We start from the raw sequence: 22,203 nt of genomic DNA, 5'->3' as shown, positions 1-22,203 counted from the left end.
CAAAATGGACTATATGAGCACAAAGATGGAGTTTTTCTTGCTTTTTTTCCAGAATTGTCATAGCATAGTGTAATGAGTTGATTTACAAAATTTTTGTGGGTGAGTCTCATTTAACCAGTACCTCAGAGTTAAATGAGAAATGTTTGTATTAATTATCGGTTGCATTCACGAGTTCCTCATGTTTTTAATTGCATAGCAGTATTCAGGTACAATTTGATGGTACTGGAGATATTTGTAAGGAGTTGGATACTAGATGTTTGAGAGAGAATTAATTTTCTTTAGAAGGAAATAGAAGACTACATAAATAAGGATCTGAAAAAATATATTTCTGATGATTTATCTTAAAAGGATTTTTATATCTTTTCTTTGAAATTTCTTTATATTTTATCTGAAAATATTCAACTCATTCTTTCATACTTTTTTTTGCTTTAACCGTCAAGAAAGTATATATGTATTACAGTGATATTATTTAATGGTTTCAATCTACAAATGAAAGTCTTCCCTTTATTATAAAGAATAGACCTCCAATGTAGTCTACTTTTTAGAATAAAATATAATTTTTTTCTGCATACTCTAATGGGATGGATTGTTAATCCATGCAGAAAAATATGTCCTCTCTAAACGAAAAGGCTGAAGGGATCTCTGAAGTGCTGGAACAGAACCCTCTTTGCAGCTGTTTTGAAAGATGCTGGAAGCTGGGAAAATGTGAAGAGAGCAGCATAGACTTTTCTTCCGTTCATGAACCAAAGTAAGTCTAGTGTTTTCCCAGATGTCAAAGGACAAATTGACCCAGTTGTTAAGCACTGTTTTCAGAAACTTCACACTCACAGGTAGAAATTTAAAAAGATACATATGACTATATCTCAGAAGGTCAATAGAAAACATTTTAGTGTCCAAAACAAGCAAACAAAAAGCCCTGCATTAACAAAACCCTATATTAATTAAGCACGTATGACCAATGATCACATGATTTAAATAGAAATGACCGATGGAATATAAAAGTAAGGAACAACTTTGACCAATTTTGATAACCCAGGCAGAAGGGATTTTCTCACATGAAATGCTTTGAGGAATTTGAAGTTGCTTGAATAAACAGGATTGAAATGAAGAAATGGTTGATTGGGCGCATGATCCTCTATAGGTGATGTTCTGAGAGCAAGTGCAAAAGGCCTAGCAAAATCCGTGCAAGCCACCAGTCCGTTCCCTCTCTCCCCCATCCAAAGTCAGCAGAGCAATATGGATTCTATTAGTGCTTCTGGGAAACACAATTGGTTCCAGGAGGTCATGGCAAGCAGAGATGCCCCAAGTGGCATTTACTCCCTGCCTACTTGGCCCACTAGCTAAGAAGTGGGGCTCTTCTTTGGCTGCCTCCTAACAAATACAACTATGCCAGGCAAAGAATGGTGGTCCTCTGCCAGCTAATTCCTGGCCACTACTTGCTGTCTTTGGCTTCAGACACTTCCTATTTCTCCCCAGGCCACTGTACCTCTGAACTAGTAAAGTATGATTACAGTAAATCTTAACTTTTTATATTTACGTGTTTTTATTCTAGAAACGTTTGAACAGAGAGACCCATGCAGTATGACAGTTACCCATCAGCTTCTAACTGTAGACAAGAGAATTTCCTTTGCCTCAGGTGTGCCAGAGGAGACAGAAAAATCATCAAGCACTTGAGTTATTTTACTACAAAGGAAGGGAACCGCTCTGAAGCGTTAGAACGTACTGTAAAGAAAGAGGAGTAAATTTTGAACATTTTTTGTGTACTCAGTAAGATTCTAAAAACACTATGTTTATGTCAGCAATACGGTCAGTGATAAAAACAGATCCATTTAAGAGTAACTTAAGTATAATTTAAAGGAGATTAAAAAGAAAAGAATTGACAAATTAAAAACAGTGAAAGAGGCAGTGAAGAAAGGTTTATATATTATAGCAAATTGAATTGTAAAAGTTTGACATGTTCAATAAATTCTCCGAGAGCCCAAATAGAGAGAAAAAGAGATAAAAATGATGAAAAAAAAAGATGAGTTATAAACAGAAGCAAGAAATAAAAACATACATATGATAGAGATTTCAGAAAGAGAGAGCCAAAGGGAAGAATTACTAATGAAAAGATAATGAAAATTTTAATGAGCTAAAGAAAGTCTGAGTGTGAAACTAAAAGAGGCTGACTGAACACAAGGCAAAATTAATAAAAAGGGAAAATAATAGCATAAGTTTAAACAAAACAAATTTAGTTACTTCTAAGCAAGTCTTGAACAAAAGAGAAAATTTCCAGATAGTCTACATAGCTTAGAGACTACACAGAAAATAAGAACAATAAAAATTCAATGTATCAAAGCTTACAGTAAAGGACCAGAGCCATTCTAGAAAATGATAGCCTCTATGTTGCTATTATTAAATACAAATGAATGAAAATAAATGATTTAAAAACCTCAAAATATTTGAAAATGAGTAGTCAAATTTAAAGAAAGCAGGAGAAACAAACTAATACAAAAGGTAAAATAAGCAATTACAAACTGAAAATCTATAGACAATCATAAAAGGTAGGAGCTGATCCTTTTAAAAACATAAAAAAGTATATAATGTCCTGGTAAATCTAAACAAAAAAATAATTAGAACATTAATATAGCGATATATCTATAAAAAATTTAAAAATATACTATTATATAATTATATTAATAATGTTTAAAAATTGTAATGATATATAATATAAATTAATACAATGGATTCTAAAATAATTAGAAAACCTCAAAAGACCAATCAACAGAGAAGTAATTAAAAATTTTCTTATATTTTAAGGCTCCTGTCCTGATAGTTTAACAGGTGAATTCTTCTAAACATTCAAGGAAGAATTAATATGAAGAGCCTAGAAAAAGAAGGAAAATTTTCTAATTCAGCTGATATACGCCAAGTAGCAAAATCTTACAAAGCGCAAAAGCTGCAGTTCTATCTAAATTACAACAAACAATGTAAACATTTCAAAGATATTAGCAAATTTAATACAATATTATTTTAATATAGTAACATATCATGATCAAGTAGGAACTACACCAGATAGTAAAATGGTTTAGGGTCAGGAAATTTATGAAGCAGTGCATAGCAACCATAGGCCAAGGAAGAAAATCTACATAAATATTTCTTGGGTTTTTCAGGTGGGAACAAGACAATAAATAAATGACTCTCATTATCTTACATGCTACTCCTCCTAGAATGCTGAACCAACTGAGATGTAGACAAAGGACTCAGCAAATGGAGATTAAAGTATTAGCTTTTCAACTGTTTAAACTGTAACCATTTGAAAATACAATGCAAATAAAAGATCTCTTTCATAATGGCAACAAAACTGTAAATTAGCTATGGGCAAATTTGGGAAGTAATGAGCAGTAGTCATAAGAAGAAAATTTATGAAAATTTGCTGAGGGTCCTTAGAAAAGACCTAAGTGGAAAGACACATCATATTCAGGGAAGGGAGGATTTGATTAATAAAGATATAGTTCTCCACAAAGTAAGTTCCAATTTTGATTCCAATGCGACCTTTTTCCTTTCCCTTCTGTTCCCCTCCTTTCCTTACCTTTCCTCCCTTTTTCTCTTGCTCTTTTTTGTTTGCTTGCTTGTTTCCTTTTTTGAAGTGTGAATAGCTAAGAAAATTTCAGGCAATAAAAAAAAGAAGAAGAAAATAAAAGAACCATGAGAGTTATCCTAAGGTATTATAATGCTATAATAATTAAAATTAAATTGCTAGATTTTATGTGTGTATATGAATATATAATGTTGTTGTGTTATATACATGATGTTACATTGTTGCTATGTTACTATAATGTGTAAGTATTCTTTTGAGTTCCTGGAACCAATTTCAATGTGTGTGTGGAGGTTTCCCTATACCAACAAGCAGTTCTTGGACAGCAGCAGGGTGTCTGAGAATTCAACTCAATTCTAACACTATCTACCCAGAGATAGAATCAGATTCTACAGGTAAAGTGCTCAGTCCCACAAGAACACCCTCCACTTCAGACATCAATCGAAAGCCCAAGTTGTTACCTGTGCTTCTGACCCATTGGCCACAAATTGGAGGTTCCAAGGCCCCCTCCAACTCAGGATGCCAGTGACAAGTCCATGTTGTTACATGTATTTTTGGCCAACTGGCTATAAATCAGAGGTTTCCCTGACCCCCTCTTTGGGTTCAATTAATTTGCTAGAGCAGCTCACAGAACTCAGGAAACTCATTTACTCATTAGAATACTGATTTATGATAAAGGTATTAAAGGATGTGAATCAACAGCGAGATGAAGAGATACCTAGGGCGAGGTCCCAAACAAAGGAGCTTCCGTCCTTGTGGAGTTTGGGGCCCTGTAAGTGGGATGCATTCTGGCTCCCCAACCTGGAAGCTCTCCGGACCCCCTCCTTTTGCATTTTTTCAGATACTTTATTACATAGGCATGATTGATTAGATCACTGGCCATTGGTGATTGATTCAACCTCTAACCCCTCCCCTCCCTGGAAATCAGGGGGTGGGACTGAAAATTCTGACCCTTTATTCAAGGTTGGTTCCCCTGGCAACCAGCCCCCATCCTCAGGTGGTTTCCTAAAGTCATCTTCATTAACATAAAAGCAGTTGTAGTGGAAAGGGGGGGCTTGTTAAGAATAACAAGACACTCATTTCACATTTATGGCTCTGAGGCATTTTCAGGAACTGGAGAAGAAAGACTAAATATTATAACAAAAGATGCTCCAATAGCTCTTATGCTTAGGAAATTCCAAGGGATTTGGGAGCTGTGAGCCAGGAACTGTGAATGAAGACCAAATATATATATAGGAAATATATTTTGGTCATCTCAGTGACCAAATAGATATATTTCTTATAAATCACAATATTGCAAATATAAATAATCAGGATATTTTATTTTAATTATAGTAGCATTATAATATCTTAGGATATGTCTATGATGTTAATATGATACTCTGTTACACATATGTGTATGTATATCTATCTATATAGATACTGTTACATATGTAAATATATAAAAATAAAAGTATAACACAAATGTCACATAGTAAAACGGGTAAATAGATTTAATTTAAAGCCAAGTCAACTAACACTGATAAAGACTTCATTTCAGGTTCTTCCTTGCCTGGAGGTAGGGATTAGAAGGGAAACAAGTACTCATCTGACAGGATAGTGGGTAGTTACCACCCAGTTGAAAAAGGATTGGGAGAAAGTGAGTTTGGCCCAGATAAAATTTTAACAGTTTTCACGGGTTGTTTCTGAGAGCTCTGTTTACTGAAATAAATAGATGCTGCATACCCAGATATTTTTGTCATTTAGCAAGTTAAGCAGCCTCTGGTTTGCATGTTTATAAGGATTTTGTTTTATTTTGCTTTGTTTCACCTGTCTCATTGAGTATAAAGGTGTCATATTCTCAGAGCATTTGTTAGAATATCACTATAGAGAGTTTTACTCACATTAAAGCAATAGTTATTTCAGAACACTTCCTAAGATGGCTCATCATTCATGCATGGCTTTTTTGGTAATAGTGGGTTTTCTCTGACTAGTTAAAATAAGATTTCATTTTTGAAGTCGCTGACACTTACAGCAAAATATTTGGCAATAGATGCATATGTAATGTGACAAATTAAATGTATGATATTCTTTAAGAACAAACTATAGTACTGGAAGAAGTGGTGTTTAGACTATGTTACTCAATTGGGCCTAGATGGGGTATTCTATGAAAAGCATTTCTATGAAATGATAAGTGAAGTTTTCATATTTAAATATTGATTATCTGCCAGTGATATTTTCAGCTTGTCTTTGCTTATAGGAAATGGAGTTTTGCTTACGTGCTCGCTTAGCTTCACGTACACATTACAATACAAACTAAAAAGAAAAACTTAGAGTGGAAAGTGAGGTGTACCTTGATAGTCCATGTGATAATGGCTCAAAGTGAAAATCGTTAACATAAGAACAGGCCCTGTTATGGAGGTTCTGTTCTTTCCCCAAAAGAATAGCTTTACACCAGAGATTCTGGTCTGGAACTGATTCTTCTCATCAACTGGAATTCAAAGTGTCCCTCCTTCTGCCACTACAGGACGAAGAGGCCCCAGGTTAGAGTGCTGCAGAGCCAAGCAATTAGACATTTCTGCCAGAATAAATATGGTAGATTGCTGGCACTTCTAAAGTGCATAAGAAGGAGAAAACCTCTGCAACTCTAGAGAATTCAGTTAGCAATGATGTTCTTATAGTTTAGTTGTGAACATTTGCAGTTGCAAAGTGTAATATCTTTCAGCAAGGAGGCTCTTGATCAAGGAAAGCAACTGGTCTCTTTGAAATTAACAAGGAACAAAATCAGCTTGATTCACACAAATAGTCAGCCAAGCTTGAACAATGCAAGGAAGTATATCCAGGCCCAATTAGATGTAAGGCAACATTCTCTTAGCCACTCCAAAGATTCTCATCAATTCCTTAATGCAAAGCAAGTGCAGTTTATATAAGAGTTTCAGTATGTACTCTATATTTGTTTGTGCTTACACTGACCACGTGGAAAAATACAACCGAGCTCTCCCTCCATGGAGGGCTTGATTTTTCTTAACATTTTTTTTTTCAATCTTGTAGAGTCCCAACTTAAAGAACTCTCCTAAGTATTCTTATAAATACGGGTGGACACCACTTCCGAATTATAATCTCATGCCTAGAATGAACAAATTTAAGTTCAGCAGGTATGATTTTGCAATAACCGAAGTATTCAAGCAATGTTACTTTTTTAAATTTTATTTAAATTTGGTTAAAATATCTTTAAATCCCAGATCTCTGGGCTAGTAAGAAATTCAATCTCAGTTACGAGGTCTCACTTCCTGGAATTTTATACTCACCAAAACATGGAGAGTGACCTCTCTAGGTTTGGGTGGCATAGGTCACCTTCGAGACACCCTTTGTCCCAGCCTTTGTGGCTCCACAAGGGGCGCAGCTTCCTCAGACCCGGCGACAGCACTTACCCTCCAAGACCTTGCTATCTCCATGGACTTTGGCTCCCCAGGCCTTATGGGCACCTAGATCCCAAAATCTCTGTCTCTGCCTCTTTCACCAATCAGTCATCCACTTTTCTACCTTTAAGATTCAGGGAAACAAGAGCAAGAATGACAAGCTGTATGTGGGCCATTTCTCTCTCTTTTTAGCTTTTCCTTGAAGCAACAGAACACAAAACTTGGTGTGTATGTGTCGTGAGGGGAAGCATCAAGGGGGTAATATAGTAAAAAAGAATAATGAGAGAACGAACATAAGTATGCGCTGCTTCATATGTAGTTAACGTCTGTTATAGAATGCTCTCTTAATAAGGCTTATCTCTATCTGCTTATTAATAATGAGAAGATTTCATCTATTCTCATAAAGGATGAAAGAATTGCATTTTCTTAAGTGATCAAAAGGATTAATGGAACATTTATATACCCAGACACAGGATTTAAAGATCCCTATTATATGGATATAAGAGAAAAGTAGGTATTATGAACCTCAGAAACATTCTATGTGGGCTTGAAACATATGCTAGAATACTAGAATCATTTAAGACTTACTCTGACTTGTACCAAGCAAATCGTTTTATAGTTAATCTAAGTCCCTCAAACTACAGTAGCTAGAGAAGGCTTTGTTGTTAGTCTTTCAATAAGAGCATCAACTAAGTTGTCACACTTTGGTGGCTGCATGTTGCTGTGACGCTGAAAGCTACGACACTGGGATTTCAAATACCAGCAGGGTCATCCATGGTGGATGGTTTCAGCAGAGCTTCCAGACTAAGACAGACTAGGAAGAAGGAACTGGCCAAGAAATTGGCCATGAAAAACCTGTGAATAGCAGTGGAGCATTGTCTGATATAGCACAGGAGGTGAGAGGATGGCACGAAAAGACTGGGCAGGGTTCCACTCTGCTGTACACAGGGTCGCCAGGAGTCGGAACTGACTCGACAGCACTAACAGCAAATCAACTAAGTCCTTCAATTTCCTTTTCTTAAAGATACATGATCTCAGACAGTTCCTTGAATTCCAATACTTATTTTGGGTAAGCCATTGATGGAGAGCAAATTGTAGGCACATCTCCATCCTCAGTACAGGAGGCTCATTGCACAAGCAGTTCAGAAATGTAGCACCTCAAAAGGAAATGTCTGTTGAGTTCCTATGGGCACCAAACATTCCTGAGAGGGATTGTAGATTGCAGACTGTGATTTATTTTTAAAAAATTAATAATTAGCTTATCTTTAACCGATTTTATTTAACGTGCTTACTGTGTAAGAAAACATATGGCTCAATGACTTTTTAGTAAAAGCACATTTAATCTCCTAATCAATGCCACAGAGATGCTTTCCTGGGCTTATTTCTACCCAGTTCTAAATTACATGTTGATTGTGTATAATGGATGTTTAGTAAGGAATAGGGGACAAAATTAGATGTTATTCTAAATAGCTCATGCCTGGTTTTAATGTCACGTGGTTCCTATTTTCTGTAATTACCTATGAATAGTATGTCCTAGGGTCTTGCACCTCAGTGTTTTCTGAGGACCAGCCATGTCACCATCACCTGGGAACTTGTTAGAACTGCCCCACGTCAAACTTACAGCATATCTTTAGGCACAATTGGCACAATTAAGACTGAATTATCTGTGAATCTTTGGAAAATATAGATGTCAAATTTCCACAGTAGATCTACTGAATCAGAATAGCTGGGAGTTGCACATAACACATGCATTTTTGAAAAACCTCCACAAGACAACTTCTTCTGCGCACCTAACATTTCTGATAGTGGGACGAAAACTACCTAGTAAATAAAGACATGTGTTTTCAGCATGAATTGTCACAAGCAGATATATAGTTCAAATGTTGGAACTTTTATTCCCTAAGGCAACAGATTTGAGGATTAATTGAAGTGTATAGACTTGCATTACTTCCTTATGGTATTAATAATTTGAATTATTGATAAAAATAGACTGGAGAATAAATATTTCTGATATTTTTTCCTAATGTGTAAAAGGCATTAAAATGTCATTGGAATATTTGATTCTGTGTTAAGTTACAATGATGGCAAAAGTTCTTTCTGAAATGTTCATGTCTCTTTGAGATGGCACAAGACTCCTAAAATAGCTTTATAGTTTCACATTCGAACTGTCTCCACTAAGCATTTATCATTTGAATTTGCCAGAATAGCGGTAGCTTCTGAGTTCTTGCTTTGTTTAGTGTGACAATAACAGAATAGAGACCCCAGACATTAATCTTAGTGGGTTTTTTTTTTCTTAAAATAAGTGAGCTTTTGTGATAATAACAACCAAATAAGAGCAGCAACAATTTCTAGCTTGACTACATCTGGTTTATTATCTGGCTGAGAAGCTATTCAGATAAAAACCCAAACCTGTGAGATCAGAGTTCAGTTTTTGTTTTGTTTTCATTTTTCTTCCTAAAAAGCTAGATCCTAAGATTTTGAGTTGTTTTTTATTAAGGAGAGACAGTCTAGGACTGGTTGTTGATTTCGTAACTAATTTTTTGATTGATTTCATAACTAATTTTGATTTCATAACTAATTTTTCATTTCTTTGGTGGATTGTTTTCTTCTGCCCATTTTCTCTACTCAAATTATTCCAAATTCTAGTCTGGAAAAAGTTAATTGCTACCTTAACGACAATTAACATTGTCATTTAACACCCTGAGAACTAAAGAATTGATCTTATTGAAAAGTTATTTTTATGAGGTAAAATTGGGGATGACTTTTGGTAACTCAGTGGAATGTAAAGTTTATTTATCCCTTAAAAAAAAAAAAGATAAAACTCTTATAAATATTTTGTGAAAACTTTGCCAGTCCACTGATAAATAATATGAGGGTTCAGAAAATTAATAATAAATAAAACTCTGTTGTTTGAATGTACTGCAATGATGTGCAAAACATCTTGTGCCCTGCCATATAGCAGAATCGCAGTTTTCTGCGTAATCATTTGATTGAATACACAGACGAGCTCTGACTCTATTTCTCTGCTTTTGGACAGCATGGAAAGAGCTGAGTATCCTAACCTCAAAAATCTACAGGAAATTTTATTACAGAACTTGCTTTGATAACTAACAGTAACAACTCTTACTTAAATTCAGAATACTTAAGTTTCTGACTTGAAGGTAACCTATACTTTCCTATAAGGGAATCCGACTTTTGAGCTGTAACCGCTAATTTGCCAGATCTCTCTCTCCTTCAATAAATCCTATTGAGTCTCACTGAAAACGGTGAATCCTGGCTGGCCCCATGGCATAGTAGTTAAGTTGGTGTGCTTCATTTCCGCAGCCCAGGGTTCCCAGGTTCAGATCCCAGGTGCGGACCTATGCACCGCTTATCAAGCCATGCTGTGGCAGGCGTCCCACATAACAATTAGAGGAAGATGGGCGTGGATGTCAGCCCAGGGCCAATCTTTCTCAGCAAAAAGAGGAGGATTGACAACTGATGTTAGCTTAGGGCTAATCTTTCTCACCAAAAAAAAAAAAAAAGTCTGGGCCGGCCTGGTTGTGCAAGCAGTTAAGTGCACGTCCTCCACTGCGGCAACACGGGGTTCGCCGGTTTGGATCCTGGGCGCGCACTGACGCATTGTTTGGCAGGCCATGCTGTGGCGGCGTCCCATATAAAGTGGAGGAAGATGGACACGGATGTTAGCCCAGGGCCACTCTTCCTCAGCAAAAAAAGAGGAGGATTGGCAGAAGTTAGCACAGGGCTAATGTCCTCACACACACACACAAAAATAATAAAAATAAAAAAAGAAAAAGAAAATGGTAAATCCTACTCTAACTTTTTTAAAATGGTAATTAATCCTCAGTCGTTTGTACTGTGAGGTACCTCCCAAATGTTTTCTAGCATTGAGTTGAGAATTATAAGAAAAAACACATAGTTCTGAAGTTAACAGTTTGGTGGCACTTCAAAATACAAGCATTGGTTTAACTGTAGGAGTCAGTTAGCTATTTAATTAAGTTTATCATATATTTATTGAATGGTCAACTATTGCCACATCTCTGATTTAAACCCCTGCCTCTCCAAGAGAATACATTGACTACATTCAATAGTTCTAAATACATCTATTTTATCCTGTGTTCCACTAAGTTAGAGCTCCTTGAGCTATCAAGAGGAAAATCATGGCATAAATGCAAAGTAATTTGATGATAATTCTAAATGCTTTGCTAGTAAAATAGCTAAAACTATTAGGTTATGCCATATAAAGGAACACTTGGAAAAATCTAAAAATTTAATTGCTCCCTTATTTCTGTTTAAACCCTAGGAAGACTCTGATCTTCCATTACCATCCAGAGTTTCCAAGCAAAAAATATTTCAAAGACCTGAAGAAAGAGAGAAAGATTATAAAAACAGTGGAAGGTAGACAACAATATCTGTTTATGTTAATTGGGTATGAACAGTTAAATATATTAATTGTTAAATCAAACTTTATCAAGGAAAAAAGAAGGCTATTTATGATGCTAATCAAAGATAAAGGTGCAATGAATAAGCCCAAGTCAAGAAAAAGGAGGAAAATCAGGGAACATGAGGAATAATTTTCCCTCAAGTCTTGTTCCATGGTGGAATTATTCTTCTAAAAGCAAATGATTAAATTAAAAATGCTGGACGCCCAAATTTGTTCTTGCAAGATATCGGTTTTCTTCTAAAGAAAAACTGTGGGAAGAACACTGCCTCATCCACTAGCCAAAGCACGAACCAGACACCCTGGTAGTGCTTTTCCATTTCTAATTTGGTGATCATTGTATTCACAAATTTTCCTGTTTAATTTTTTTTCTTGTTTCAATAGGACTTCCAATAACTCCTGTGAAAAAGGTCCAAGTTGGAAATAGCTTATTCACTGATAGTAGGAGGAAAAGAAAATCTATTCATTTCCTTCTATTAAGTGGAGACAGTAAATATTCACTCCCTCATTCATTCAACAAATATTCTTTGAGTGCCTACTATGTGCCAGGCTCTATTCTATTAGGTTATATTCTATGAGTATATAAGGTTAGTATCCTAACTCCTAACCAATCTAATGACTTAGTTAAAAAAAGAATAATAATATTAATATTATTATGCATGCTTGATTCTCATATCCACAAATGAAAAATCAGTATTACATAAAACAGGGGAGGGTGCTATGTGAGAGGAAGACCTTTGTCCTCAGTGAGCAATAAAGTAATTCTATATGTGCTATCAGCCAGCCCCATTTCCTCATTTTGCAAGTCTTGTAGCTGTGTTCTTTGAGGCTCTAGGTAGTGGAAAGGAGGAGAAGATGGCCAACAGGCCCAGCTTTCACGGTCCTATTGTGGGGAGCCCCATGTACCTACTCTAATATTGCTCTGTGTTAGTTCTAGGTGTCAAGAATCTGAGGACCTGGAATAAAGCTCGTTATCAGGTAGCGGAAAAAAAGACTGGATTTTCCCTGGACATGCTCAGGGTGTAGTAGTTCAAGTACTCTGCAACTTCCATGGGATGGAAATTTTGCTAGATACTTGCAATTGAAAATGAATGAAGCAGAGGTCAATGCCCTCAAGGAACTTGCAATTTAGAGGAGGACGTGGACATACATCTAGCCAATTAAGATGCAATAAAGTTCTTTACTTACACTCTGAACAAAGTCGAATTGAGAAATTCTCAGATTTATTTGACCATGGGAAAAAAATCAAAAATTATAATCTGTCTAATGAATATTGACAGGAGGTCATTAGATATATTAAAAGTGTGGGAAAGTACTTCATTAAAATTAAAAACTTCTGCTCTGTGAAAGATAAGGTCAAGAGAATGAGAAGACAAGCCACAGACAGGGAGAAAATATTTGCAGAGGATTTTTTGCAAATAAAATAAAATAAAGTACTGTTATCTAAAATATACAAAGAACTCTTAGAACTCAACAATAGGAAAACAGACAACCCAATTAAAAAATGGGCCAAAGACCTTAACAGACACCTTATCAAAGAAGATATACAGATGGCAAATAAGCATATGAAAGATGCTCCACCTCGTGTCATCAGGGAAATGTAAATTAAAACAACAATGAGATATCACGACACACCTTTTAGAATGGCCAAAATCTGGAAACTGACACAACAAATGTTGCCTAGGAAATGAAGCAACGGCAACTCTCATTCATTGCTGGTGAGAATGCAAAATGGTACAGCCACTTTGGAAGGTAGTTTCGCAGTTTCTTACAAAATTGTGCTTTTACCATATGATCCAGCCATCATGCTTCTTGGTGTTTACCTGAAGGAGTTTAAAACTTACATCCACATAAAAACCTGTGCATGGATGCTTCTAGCAGGTTATTCATAATTGTTAAAACTTGGAAGCAACCAAGATGTCTTTCGGTAGGTGAATGGATGAACAAACTGTGGTAGATCCATGTGATGGAACATTATTCAGCGCTAAAAAGAAATGAGCTATCAAGCTATGAAAAGACATGGAGGAAACTTAAATGCATATTACTAAGAGAAAGAAGCCAATCTAAAAAGGCTACATACTTCATGATCCCAACTATATGACACTCTAGAAAAGGCAAAACTATGGAGACAGTACAAAAGATCAGTGGTTGCCAGGCATTAGGGGGAGGGGGAGGGATGAATAGGTGGAGCAGAGAGGATTTTTAGGACAGTGAAAAAACTCTGTATGATATTATAATGATGGATACATGTCATTATACATTTGTCCAAACCCATTTGTACAAAAAAAAGAGGGAATCAGAATGTCAATTATGCGTTGGGTGATTATGATGTGTCAGTGTAGGGTCATCAATGTAGGTTCATCACTCTTTTGTTACATTTTGGGCGATGTTTATAATAAGTGAGGCTATGCATGTGCAAGGGCAGAGGGAATATGGGAAATCTCTGTCTCTCTCCCTCAGTCCTGCTGTGAACTTTAACCTGCTCTACAAAAATAAAGTTAATAAAAAAAGTGTAGGAAAGGTAAACAGCAAAAACAAAAACAAACTTAAGAAATGACAAAAACTTTAATTATATGTTTAATACACAGTAAAGATTGGGTATCAAAATATTGTCAAATTATGACAAGATACACAACATTGACTGTCAGCCTCAAACAGAAAACACACACACACACACACACACACACGCATACACATACCTCTCTTCTTAGTTAAGTGCTGTCAATACGAGGATGCACAGGTTAAAATGTCCATACATCAACTCATTTCAGGAAGCTTAAGTCTTAAAGGGGCCGATTTCACAGTTAGGGAGACTACAGACATATGATTACTTTTGAAATTATTTCTCTACTTAAAACCTATTTTTGGAAGAAAACATACTACAAGCATTGGTTTAGTGTTTTTGTGGAGTACCTACTAGCATCTCCTGTGATACGATGTTCTTTGCCTTGCAGACATTTGATTCCTAACATTTTCTCTGGTAAAATTAAAAGTTCATCACATTTTAGCTGTTTACATTTTCCTCCTTTTCTTAGAACTTGCCATATTTCATTATCAGTGAGCCATCTGTACATATGCCATAGAGTTTCATCTAAAAAAAGTCTTTATTTAAGCCCTTACTATGTTCTAGACAATGTGCTAGATAGTTTACATGCAAGATTATGTTAATTTTCATGAGCATTTTGCAAAAGCAGTATTATTAAACTGATTTTAGAGTTGAGAAAACTGAGGCTCAGTCTGCATGTGAGTCCTACCTATCAACTCAAAGTTCATTTTACTTGAATAATTGGTCTTTGTAATGGCATGTCCCCAAGTGTGTTCCTCAGAGGATAAAGCATGAGAAAAAAAGCATTCTATGGTCACATCAGTGTGAGGACCAAAGTGCACTACATCTCCCTTTCGAAGACTCACAATTCATTTAGGATATTAAAATCCCTGTGATGTTCAGAAATAAAGAAATCCATTTAATTTTGTTTATCTGCTTATTTCACAAACTTAATTGACTCTCAGAGAAATCTTTTTTTTTTTTTTTTTGGTAAAACATTTAACATTCCAAGACATACTTTGGGACGCTTTGTCTTAGAGTATATTGGGAGATCCTACTAATCAGAAGTCAACTCATTTAGAATCCAAGAAATATAAATCTTACTATATGCTCTCAAATCAATGTTCGTCAGAATGAGGGTCATGACTCATTGGGTTGTGAAATCAGTGAAACTGATACTGACTAGTATTTGGGAAAAAAAGAAAAAAACCCAAACAGAAAACAAATAAGATAGAAAATGTCAGGGTTGTTGCATGTAGTAAGTACTGAATCATGACATTTTTACTGAGTCACAATGTAAAATACATTTCTTTCTATGGTCATGGCCAAAAATGTCTAAAGCCATTGCTTTCATGAAAGTCAAATGAATTGCTTATTGTGCCAAGAGTTATGGTGATCACAAATGTCTGAACTTTGTAAAACTAACACAAAAAGGACTACTGTAATGCCATGGCTAAATACAGTATTTGTTATTAAAATTAGAGGATTTTTAGAGCTGAAATATCTCATAGTGGGAAAACCAAAATAGAGTTTTAGTGACTTGTCAAGGACAGCTGTTAGCTGGGCCTAGACTCCAGGTTTTCTGATTTGTACTCTAGTATTCTTTTACTTAGCATAAATTGACATAATTTTTATTTATAGAACATGAGGATTATTTCTCTTTAATGAATAAAATAACTAGGCACAAAATTCAGCAAATCAATCCTGGAAAGTAAGTCAATGACAGGTTACAAAAGTGCTGAAGGCTTTAATTGAAGGAAGAAAGTAATTTAGAGATATTTCAGTGCTGGGGTCTAATTATAATTCCAATTAATAACTAATTAACCTAATACCCTTCGTTACTGGGTGGGGCCATTCAGTTGTCTGGTTTCTCATTTGTACATGTAAGTGTCCTGTATATATGATTTTGAAAAGACCACAGATAATACATCAGTGAACACAAGATCTTGCAATGCATAAGTTAAAGAGGTAACCAACCCTTCAAACTCACACCATTTTTGTTTTTCTTTTTCTTTTTTGCTAAGGAAAATTCACCCTGAGTTAATATCTATTGCCAATCTTCCTCTTTTTGCTTGAGGAAGATTTGCCCTGAGCTAACATCTGTGCTAATCTTCCTCTATTTTGTATGTGGGTCACTGCCACAGCATGGCTGACAACGACTGGTGTAGGTCCTGCCCATAACTGAACCAGGCAGGCCTCCAAAGCAGAGCTCATGGAACTTAACGATTAGGCCAGGGGGGCGGCCCCACCACACCAGTTTTAAAAAAGAAAAGGAGCTATTACTTATCAGAGGATCCCTTAGCAAAACAAACATTAGCGTCTACACATTTTATTTTAGGCAGGCCTCTGCAAGACTCTTTCCAATTGAAGTCTTGACGATTATACCTAAATTTGCGCTATTCACTCTGCTTTCATCATCCGTTCTTGGGAGGGAGTGTTCAAAACTGGTCAGTGGAGGTTGGAGATATTTCCTTTTCCATCCCTCTGCTCCCTGGAAGGCACCCACCGGAGTCTACCCCAGGGAAGTGGGCCTGGGCTTGGATTCCAGCAAACTCGTCTCACGATTCTGGAGCCCACGGTGTCATCTCCTCCCAGGAAGCTCCGGGCCACACTGGCAGAAATCATTTGATAACTTAATCTTGGTGAGAGGAAGAGACGCTGAGGCCTGTGTACTCGAGTGATAAACGGAAGACTCCGGGTGAGTCAAGGAAGAGACATGGTATCTTTTAAAACTTATATAAACGAATAAAGCATAAACAAGAACTTAAAGGGGGGAGGGACCACCCCCACAAAACGTGAGAGGCTACTAGTGTCTGGAGGGGAGATAACCGTGTCGTTAAGACCTGGAGGTTCCAGGGGTTCTCTCCGGGGCAGACTTCTGCCGGCTGGGAGAACAGTGGAGGTTGGAGAAGGTGAATTTCCTAAAGCCCAGGACCGGCGCTTGGACCCTCCTCCTTCCTATAATTAACTCAACGCCCATCCCGCCAGTCCGGACTGGCGCTCCCCTGGTGGCTCCCCTGGACCGCCGCCTCCCCCGCCTGCCTCGCGGGGAGGGAGAGGATCCCGGGGGGAGGGTCGAGCCCGGGCCACACCAGCCCCCGCGCGCTTTCAAACCCTGACCTTGCCCGGGGCCGGCCGCCTGCTCGAGCCTCCCCACTCCTCCCCACTCCTCCTCGTCCTCCCGCGCCGGCCGCGCCCGCTCGGGCCTCCCGGGCGGGCGCAGGGGGCGCGGGCCCCGGCCCCGCGTGACGTGGGCGCCGCGCGGGAGGGGCCGCTCGGGGGGCTCCGGCCGCCTTATTAGCGCCCCGCGGGTCGCCGGGCAGCGAGCAGACGGCCGCTCTGCGAGCAACAGGAGCCGGCGAGCGGCCCACTCCTCCCACCTCCTCCGCCTGCCTCCTCCTCCTCCTCCCCTTCGGCTCCTCCCGCCCCCACCTCTGTGTGAGCCGCGGAGTCGCCCTCTCCCTGCCTCTTTCTCCCGCTCCCGCTCGCTCGTCTCTCTCGCTAATACTTCCCCCTGCTGTGCTCCAGGGAACCCAAGCATTCTCAGCGCTAACCTTAGAGACCAATGGTGCTCGAAAAGCCTAGAAAAAGCCGCTTTGGGCAGAGATAGTTGGAAGCCCCTCGTCCCTTCCCCCTCTCCCGGCGCAGCCCGTGCCCGGCTCGCAGCACCTTCTCGCTCCTGCACACTCTGTTTGGGAGGACGGGGTGAGAAGGTGAAGTGGAAAGAACTGCAGAGCAGAGGGGGCCAGTCTCAGAGCTCAGATTTCATTTTCATTGAAGCAAAGCACAGAAGATCAGGTTTTTTTTTATTCTGCATTTTTTCCTTTTTTAATTTTTTTTTTTTTAAGAAACTTATTTTGGGGGGGTTTGCTCTGGGCATTTGCTTTGCCCAGTAGTTGAAAAGTGAACTCGACTCGTGATGGTTCTCCTGTCACTTTGGTTGATAGCAGCCGCTCTGGTAGAGGTTAGGACTTCAGCTGATGGACAAGTAAGTGGAAAATAATAACAATAAAAAACTCAAACCCAACCTTTTCCCGAAACAGTTCCTCCCCTCCTTCTTCTCCTTTCTTCCCTTCTCCCCCTCCCACCCTTCCCTGTTATCTTGTGCATTCAGGAACGGTGTTTTGAGGGATGGGCGCAGCGTGCGGGGCTTTTGGGGGTGGGCGGTTGCATTGCACCGGAGGTTTGGACTCCCACTCCGGGAGCCCCGGCTTGTCACACCTAGGGCTTCACCACTTTGCGGCATTCGTAACAATTCCTGGTGACAAACTGCAGCCAATTCGCATCCTCGCCGGGCCGTCTGGGGTTCCCCTTTCCGGAGGGCGGTCTGGGCGCTTGAATGAAGTCCTGGACGCTGGGTCCAGGATCCCGGTGCTCCGGATGCTGCAGCCGGAGTCGGGTTCGCGGGGCTTTCTCTCCTCCTCACTGACTCACAGCTTTTTCGGGCAGCCGGAGGCGGGGGTTTCAGGAAGTCCTTGGGCCGAACAGGGAGCCATCCAGTAGACACGTGTCCTGGGAGGACCGCGGCCGGGCTGGGGTTTGACAGTTGGGGAGGGGGGTTGGGGACGTTTCCTGCCCTGCATTTTCCTGGGCAGAAGCTGGAGGCGCCGGCCGCTTTTCTCCCCTCCCCCTCTGCACAACTCCTCCTCTTTTAAAAGCGAAGTTGAGTGCAGCTCTGTTTCTTTTCGGCCCAGCCCCCACCCTTTGGAGACTCAAGGTGAAGCCCGATGCTCTGAGAAGAGTCCTTGAGAAGGCTCAGCGGGACGAGCCGAGCCGTTTGTAGTAAATCACATCAGCACAGGGCCCGTGGGACTTTGGGCACAGAATTTCTCTGTGAGTTTTTGTAGCTTCTCTGGTCTGCCTGGTCTGACCATAGGGTGAAAAGTAGAGAATTGTCTAGTTGATTCTTGACCTCAAATCTGATAAATCAGGCCCCCTTGTAGGCTTCTTTTTGCACGTATAAATACAGACTTTCTTTTCTAATCCTGACCCAGTATCTGGAGTTTTGGGAAAAGAATATTGAATGTCAGTATTTATTTTTGCTGGCTTCATAAATGTTAAATTAAAATTAAAAAGGGCAAACAACTCCCTGCCCCGAATTATTATTGAATTGGCTCCTGCTCCTGTCACAAGAACCTTCTACAAACCAAGGTGCAGCCTTTAGGCACCAATCCCGGTCTCCAGCATTTCCTGATTAGCCAACTCCTGAAAAGCATTAGTGGTAGAAATAAAACGCACAAGGTGATAAGATGAAACCCAGTAACTGTTTCTTTTTCTTACTTTTCCCCCTCCTTTCCAGGCTGGTAATGAAGAAATGGTGCAAATAGGTAAGCCTTGTTCTCAGATGTCACTCTTATCTTAGTAGAAAGTAGGGAATGAAGTAAGCTAAGCAAAATATTGTTTCTGAAATTTCTCCCATTGGTGGTTAAAAAAATAATTTGTAGTCCAGGAATATTTCTATTTTTCTCTTCCTGTTTCTGGTGAAGACACCCACTTTCCTCAGGCTGAGTTATAGTGATGTAAAAATTCTGCTGTTGGACTTTTCAAGCATCAATTCATTACTGTCTTTAGAACAGAAGGCAAAGTGTAAGAATGCTACAAAGAAGGGAAAAATGAAGTACAGAGGATGGAAATTTTTCTCTTAAAAATTTTCCAGCTTTCAATAAACCCTCTGATGACTTCTCTTAGTCCATCTGCTTTCTAATAATTATCTACTAATGTGCAAATACTATAAGGCCTTTTGCAAATAACATCTAAAAACCTCAGTATTACCTGCTGATGTGGGAATTATTCCCATTTTATGGATGAGGAGACTGAGGCTCAGAGAGTGTGACTTGTAACAGGTCACTCCAAAGTCCATGGTCTTTTTTGAAGCTGTTTATAATAATATATCTGTTCTGAATTAAGAGACTGAAAGTCATCTGGCAAGAAGCCAGGCTCCATTCAAAGTCTTTTTATACACATTTAACTTGGGTTACTTTAAAAGACAGTTTTTCTTTTTGGCAGAGTATTAGTCTCTATAAATTCTGTATTTGTCAAGTGATATTGTAAAGTTATCTTTTAGACGAAAAGTTTTTATTACTGCAGACATAGTTCCAAGTCATTGCGCATGCCCTCTGCGCCATGCACAGTGTTAATTGCTGTATGTGCGTTCTGTCACCTAATTCTCACACTGTAAGGTAGGGGTACGATTATGCCTATTTTAGATTTGAAGAAAATGAAGCTTGAGAGGTTACAGAGCTACCTGCTATAGTGCATAGTGGAGAGCTGGGGTGGGGAGGGTTCCATACTTGAAAACTAGATCCAGGCCCAGAGGTGTCTGTCTGTAGCTGTATAGCAGCATGTGTCAGAATGCTCCTAGTCAGTGCTTAGCATTGTTGGAACTCTTCCCCAAGGTCAGCCCTCCGTAGTAGTAAGAGCTGGACAGAGGGGAGGAGAGTGACTGAGAAGTGCTTTAAACATCTAGTGTCTCTGAAGAGACATTTGTCATTTGTAGTTGATAGCATTCTGCCATCAATATATATTTTTTTAAAGAAGGATTTTTTTAACCACTCCTCAAACAAGTAGGGAAAAGAAAGCTGTCTTACTTTTTATTACTTAAACATTTGATTAAACATCTCAACTTTTCAATATGTAAATTAAGAAGCTGTTTTAAGATTACCCATTCTACCAAAGGAATAAAATATGTTGCTTTGATTAAATTTTTAGATAGAATCAGCATGCACTCCTGTAAGAGGCCCTGGTTAGACTTTGGTCCAGTCCTTTTGCTACTGTCGTTCCTTTGGGAGCCCTTTTCTGCAGGGGAGAAAGTAGTATAGGTGTGCTTCAGTTGGTAGGAGGGAGATGAGCAGCCATGTGGAAGAGAGGAGGGCGGGGCCCTCTTAAGTTATATTGCTGGAGATTTACTTGCTCCCAAGCTCCTCTGCTCTATGGGATTTCTCTCTTTTATTATTATCATTTTTATTTACCATTTTCAAGTTGAATGAAGAGAAAAAATAAAGATAAAAATAGATTTGACTTATGGGTCTTCTGATAGCAAAAGTATAGTTTTCATTTGCCTTGGGTTATAATCATTTATGTAGCTCTTATGAAGGATTTAAAAGTATATTTAAAGAAATCTTATGTACAGCAGTGAGGTTTCTCTCCCATGTTCCCATGTGTAAAGGGATTGCTAACTTGGAGGTTTGATAAAATGTACTCCTCTACATATAATTAAGTAATTTTTTTCCGATGATTGATTTGAAAGTGGTTTTGTATAACTGCCTAGAGGTGCCATTTGATCAGTGATACAATTAGGAAAGACTAATAAGGTTTGCAGAATTAAGTAATTTGTATTTATTGGTCTTCAAATTGGCTAGAGAAAATTCCGTGCTTCTGAATGATTTCTGGGTAATTTAATGTCTCAGGAAGAGTTAAATACAAATTAGTGACAAACCACAAATTATTAGGAAGCCAAATTTAAAAAAATACTTTCTATTGAAATACGATATATATGCAGGATGGTGCGTATAAGTGTACACCTTGCTGATTCTGCATGAAGGGAACACTCCAGTGTAACCAGCACCTGGATCAGCAAGTAGAACATTCCGAGCACTTGTGCCACCTTCCTAGTACCATCCCTGCACAGGGTAACCACTGTCTTGACTTCTAGCAGGATGGATTCATTTTGCCAGTTTTTTAATGTTTTTTATAAATAAAATCACACAATATGTACTTTTTAGTAAATGGCTTAGGAAATCAATTAAAAAAATATATATCTGATGTGCTTCGACCTTCTAGACTAGGAAGGCTTTTATTTAGTTAGGGAAAAGGCAGTTTGTGATAGGAGCACGTTAGAATATGTATAGAAATATCAGCTATAGAGTGTGTCATATGGGATATTGCTTCTTTCCTTCTCTCTCCACCCAGTGGAAAAATGCCCTGTTGGTATGTGGGAAAGTACGATTCACTCTAGAGAAAATGGGCAAATAGGTTTTGAACTGTGATCTAGTTCTCTGTTCCTTTGTCAACTAGAGAGGAACTATCTACTTACTTACTTGTCTACACCTGTATATACACCCATACATAACTACACCCATACATATACTCACATATATGCACATGCATGTACACATACATATATTCATATAGGTGCGTGTGTGAATGTGTATGCACTGTGTTTATACGTGTCAGTGTGTTTCATGAGACCATTAACATACTTCTGTGGCATATCAGGAAGCTCTTTCATTTCTGACTCAGAATA

General features: G+C 38.6%; 1 protein-coding gene across 3 annotated transcripts in view; it reads left to right on the top strand.

Moving 5' to 3' along the window:
• The first annotated feature begins 17,242 nt into the window (after positions 1 to 17,242).
• ADAMTS3 (ADAM metallopeptidase with thrombospondin type 1 motif 3) overlaps positions 17,243 to 22,203 on the top strand; it is a 265,978-nt gene continuing 261,017 nt past the window's right edge. For 2 of the 3 annotated variants that reach the window (XM_087434422.1, XM_004419160.2), the window contains exons 1-2: positions 17,243 to 17,949; positions 19,261 to 19,288. In XM_087434422.1, coding sequence (XP_087290548.1) covers positions 17,881 to 17,949; positions 19,261 to 19,288 — 97 coding nt within the window. In that variant the 5' untranslated portion in view covers positions 17,243 to 17,880. Of the gene's footprint in view, positions 17,950 to 18,614; positions 18,795 to 19,260; positions 19,289 to 22,203 lie in introns of those variants that run through there. The other variant, XM_087434423.1, reaches the window with a different exon arrangement.

Source organism: Ceratotherium simum, chromosome 8 (genome assembly GCF_057802395.1).
Source record: "Ceratotherium simum simum isolate JZ-2026a chromosome 8, ASM5780239v1, whole genome shotgun sequence".
Lineage (NCBI taxonomy): Eukaryota > Metazoa > Chordata > Mammalia > Perissodactyla > Rhinocerotidae > Ceratotherium > Ceratotherium simum.
This window is presented reverse-complemented; position numbering and strand designations above follow the sequence as displayed.